Source organism: Eurypyga helias, unplaced genomic scaffold (genome assembly GCF_000690775.1).
Source record: "Eurypyga helias isolate BGI_N326 unplaced genomic scaffold, ASM69077v1 scaffold22111, whole genome shotgun sequence".
NCBI lineage: Eukaryota > Metazoa > Chordata > Aves > Eurypygiformes > Eurypygidae > Eurypyga > Eurypyga helias.
In genome coordinates this window covers 153-4,677 of record NW_010231776.1, presented here as the reverse complement: position 1 = coordinate 4,677, position 4,525 = coordinate 153, and the positions used below count along the sequence as shown (strand labels likewise).

General features: G+C 50.1%; 1 protein-coding gene across 1 annotated transcript; it reads left to right on the top strand.

The window, feature by feature from the left end:
- Window positions 1–119: 119 nt before the first annotated feature.
- On the top strand, window positions 120–3,855 carry LOC104516775. Its single transcript, XM_010161214.1, has 3 exons — window positions 120–188; window positions 2,417–2,560; window positions 3,340–3,855. The coding sequence occupies exons 1-3, from the start codon at window positions 120–122 to the stop codon at window positions 3,853–3,855; spliced, it is 729 nt and encodes a 242-aa protein (XP_010159516.1).
- The last annotated feature ends 670 nt before the right edge of the window (window positions 3,856–4,525 follow it).

The window sequence follows — 4,525 nt, the reverse complement described above, 5'->3', positions numbered from 1 at the left end:
CAGGGGCCGTGGTGCGGCTCTTTCCAGCTGCGTGTCCCTCGTTGGTGCCGACAGCCCCACGGTCAGCGCCGTGACCCGGTGAGGAGCCGCCCCGCTGGCTGAGCTGCGGTCAGGCCGCCATGGGCACCCGTGTTCCGGCAAGACCCTCCGCCGGACCTCATCCCCCCGGGAGTCCGCACGAAGCCGGTGTGAGCCGGCCGGGAATGCTGCTCTGCCCCCGGAGCTGATCCGCGTCTGGCTTGCGCATCCCGAGGGGGTCAGCAGCGAGCAGGGCTGGTGCCTGCGGAAGTCATGGTCAGCACCTGGATGTCTCTGCTCCTGGGGGTAACGCCCTGTCCCACAGAGGCTGACGGATCGCCGCCAAGCACCCGGGTGCTGCTCACCTCTCGCAGAGCTGTCTCCGCTGTCAGCTGACGAGTTGTCAGACTGCTGACCTTGGGCTTACGAGCCTCATCGTTAACTGCCCCACCTCTCTGCTGCTTCCCCTTGCTCTGGATGGTTGGTTCTGCCTTTTGGGTGCATTTATGTTCCCTGTTTGTAGTCCTGTACTGTGTCCTCACTGCCAGTCCCTGATTATGGATGCTCTCCTGCTTCTGTAGTCCTAGTTGCAGGATCTGGTGGTTTTGTTACCTCGTTTCTTGGTCAAAATCAGCTGCTTCTGATTCCACAGCTTCAACTGCAATAGCATCTTCCAGGCTGTGGTTTTAATTACAGGCTTCCTGATTTCAAAACCCTCAGGCCACTCCATTCCTTTTGCCTTGCCCGTTAGATTTGTCGATCTTTCTGTATGTCACTTGCCACTGACTTCCGCTTTTTAATGTTATTTCAGTGCTACTGTCACATTATCTATACCCGACAGATGCTTTCCAGTCTCGGCTGAGACGCTCTGAAGGGATTCATAAAGGTGTGCTGAGAAGAGAGATGCCTCAGGCTGTGGTCAGAGATGGCTGCTGACCCTCAGGAAGAGCAGGTTGCTCCTTGCTGTGTGCTGCGGTGCCCTTTCGGGAGAGAATGGCACCCCCTCAGATCTGCCAGCAGGACAGACCGCTGCTTTCTAACCACCTTCTGCCGCAGCGCTGTGTTAAAAACATCTGCTCCTCAGTCTCAGGGCTAACCTGGGTCACCGCGAGAGAACCAGAACCACGCTGCGCATAAAACTGCCAGGACCAGAACTAGGCCGCGCGCAGTGTTACGCTTTCGCCAGTGGCTGCTGCACTCTGGGCAGCCAGCGAGCATTCCTTCCCTTCTGCTTGAGAAGGAACGTGAACTTAACACCAGGGAAGAAAAATATTTCAGCCGTCTCGCCAAGAATTATTTAGGGCACGCTCCTTCTGTTAGAGTCCTTCAAGTTTGCAAGGAATAATTAAATATTCATTTTGAGAGATGGGAGCATGAGCACTGCTCTTTAGTCATCATTTCTTAGGAGGAACCAAGATTCCAGTCTTGGCTTCACTGAATTCTTAATGTATTTAAATGTTAATTGGAGTCCTGGTGAGTGCCCTGAGCATTGAGCTACAGAAGTATTGCTCATTCTTGTCTTTTTCCTTGGCTCAATTAATATTTAATTATTCCCTGCAAATTAGAACCACCCGACAGGAACAATGGAAATTCACTTTCCCTGCGGTATTCTCCCACTTGCCTATTCACCGGAGATGAGGGACTTGCAGGTCTGAACCTTTCCGTGGAGAATGTCATGGATTTGAAACAAGGCCCCCCAGGTTTAGGATGAGTGATCATTGGGTTGGGAGCTGGGGGACAGACGCCTCATGGCACATAGAATCATAGAATCACGGAATGGGTTGGGTTGGAAGGGACCTTAAAGACCATCCAGTTCCAATCCCCTTGCCATGGGCAGGGACACCTTCCACTAGACCAGGTTGCTCAAAGCCTCATCCAGCCTGGCCTTGAAGACATCCAGGGATGGGGCATCCACAGCTTCTCTGGGCAACCTGTGCCAGTGCCTCACCACCCTCTCCATGAAGAACTTCTTCCTGATATCTAATCTAATCCTCCCCACTTTCAATTTAAACCCATTACCCCTTGTCCTGTCACTGCAGGCCCTTGTAAAAAGTCCCCCCCAGCTTCCTTGTGGCCCCCTCCAGGTTGGTAGATGATCCCTTCTGGATCAGGCCTGGTGGGGCAGAGGCAGACAGGAGTGGGAGGAGTCCTGCCGAGGCATGAACATGAGTTGAGGTTGAGGTTGCTCATCGCCGTCTGGGCTTGGCTGTGGGGTACTGGGGCCCTCCTGGGCTGCTCACAGAGGTGGTAGCTGAGTCCAGAGAAATGAAAAATGTGGACTTGGGCTCCTGAATTCCCTTTGTGAGTGTAGTCCTAAACAAACCATACTGTCAGGCTTACCTTTAAATGAAAATCTCTCCCTGTTGTGTTTGGCTTTTCTTTTTGTCGACACTGCTAGAAAGCCCTGTGTGAATACTCAGACTGCTTACTACTCTTACCTCCCAGTAACATTGCCATGAGACGAGATGTCCAAGAGGGCCAGGTTCGGTGTTTATCTCGCCTAGGAAGGCACAAGGAAGCTCTGGATATTGCAGAAAAAATGGTAAATAATGCAATCTTTCTCTGAGGCTTTGAACGTGAAAATATTGCAAATAGTTCTTTTATATGGACCATTTTCTGGAAAAATAATCTTCATGTGTATAATCCTTCATGATGTTCAGTGCTCAGATTATTTGGTAAACAGAGGGTAAGTGTCACTGCAGATATAATCACTCTTTAAAAATCAGAACACCCTGTACCACAATGAGCTCCCTGTGCAGGGAGGCTGGTAGTCCTGGAAGGGACTAAATATCATGCTCTGCCAGGCAGAATTAATGTAATGTAATAGGAATTATAAGAAAGGGGATAAATGAGTGCTTAAATTTTTCCACTATAAAAGTGATGGTTCAAAACACCCTTTTATTGCCATATACTCACTGCCAAACTGCCACCAAAAACCACAAATGGAGTTTTTCCCATTAAGGAAAACGTCCAGAGGCTCTGAAGTCTGCTAGAATTTTATTTCTCCTGTTTATTTTACATGCAAGGTGTTTATACTACAGACAAGTGCAGCTGTATAAAGCGGAGGGCAGATAAACAAATGACAGCGTTCTGGGCCGCCTTGCCTCTCAGAGCGGGACGAGGCAGCTAGAGGGGATGCCGTCAGCTTGGTCGTGCGTGACCTGTGTCACATATCATTTCAAACGAAGAGCACTGTTTTGTACCATTTAAACATTACCTTTAGCGATACCTGCATCTCCTTATTCGGGGAGACGTTTTCTTAGGCTCTGAAGGATGATTCTGTTCTGCTCTTGGTTTTCATCTATTATCTTTTGTTTCTAGAAAAACAGCGCTGCTAACACAGATCACTTAACTACAGTCCTCAACCTGCACTTTGCCATTTACCAGCGTCTGGAAAATGTAGAAAAAAAGATCACGTGCCTGCAGGAGCTGATCTGCTTACATCCTTTCAACCCGTGGTACTGGAAGTTCCTTGCCGAAGCTTATATGAGCCTTTTACAGGGTTTGTCTCCGTTAGTCGTTCTGGAAGAAGATCAGTCTCAAGAGTCTAGTGGAAGCGGTAGTGGTTTCCAAACGTCAGCTGAACGAGAGATCAGTCTGCAGCCTGACAAATCAGACGGCCAGAGAGAAGGCCCTTGGTCCAGCCCCGCTTCAGAAACAAAGAGGGAGAATGCAGTGCCTTGTGGCAGCAGCCAGGCTGTGAGAGAACTCCTCTGCACGTCAGCAGAACCGGAAAGGTCGGATGAAGGGAAACACGTGGCCTCTGAGTCCTGGGATCGGAACATGTCGAAGAAAGTTGGGATAAAGGCATGTGCTTCATTTATTAGAGCAAGGTAACCGAACGTGTTCTTAGCATAATGTTAACTTCTCCCAGCTGAGAACAGTTTACAGCCTATTTTTCCCAGTCCAAATACTTTCCATTTAAATTCCCACTGTGTTAGTTCGGGGTTGGCAGTGCAAACTTAGGCGCGTCCCGCTACCGCTTCAGATCTGAAGTGCAGAATCCACATCTGCGTGGAAAGAGTAAACCAGTGGCATGTACTGTTGAGAAGTTGGAGTTCTTTAACGACCTTGTTGTATGAACGCGTTCTGGTAATTCCATAGCAAGGGGCTGCTCTTCCCTGAACGCTCCATGGGAGCTTGGCTGTTTCCTGGCTTGGGACTGAAGGTGCGGCAGCCGAAGCGCCCCAGAGGGAAGGCCAGCCGGGTGCCACCCGTCGTCTTTGCCTGCAGCCTCCTGCTTGAGCAGAAGCGTGTTTGACAGAACACCCCGACCTGCGTAACGCGTGGGGTTGAACACTGAACTGACAGCTGATTGACAGGGCTGCAGTAAAATGCTCTTTCCTTCTCTTCCCTCTCTTCCTGAAACTCTTGCACACAACCAACATCCCCCAAACGTAATCTTTCAAAGAGAATTAGGAGCTGGTTTTGATAAAACAGTCTCGGCTTTCCACCCCCCCCTCCCCTTGCCTCTGGGCAGTGTGTTAGTCACTGAGCTACTTAAAGC

Coding starts and splice junctions, on each gene's coding strand:
- LOC104516775 (XM_010161214.1), top strand. CDS start 120: ATGGGCACCCGTGTTCCGGCAAGACCCTCCGCCGGACCTCATCCCCCC. Junction 189..2,416: donor GGAGTCCGCACGAAGCCGGT/GTGAGCCGGCCG, acceptor CGACACTGCTAG/AAAGCCCTGTGTGAATACTC. Junction 2,561..3,339: donor TGGATATTGCAGAAAAAATG/GTAAATAATGCA, acceptor TTTTGTTTCTAG/AAAAACAGCGCTGCTAACAC.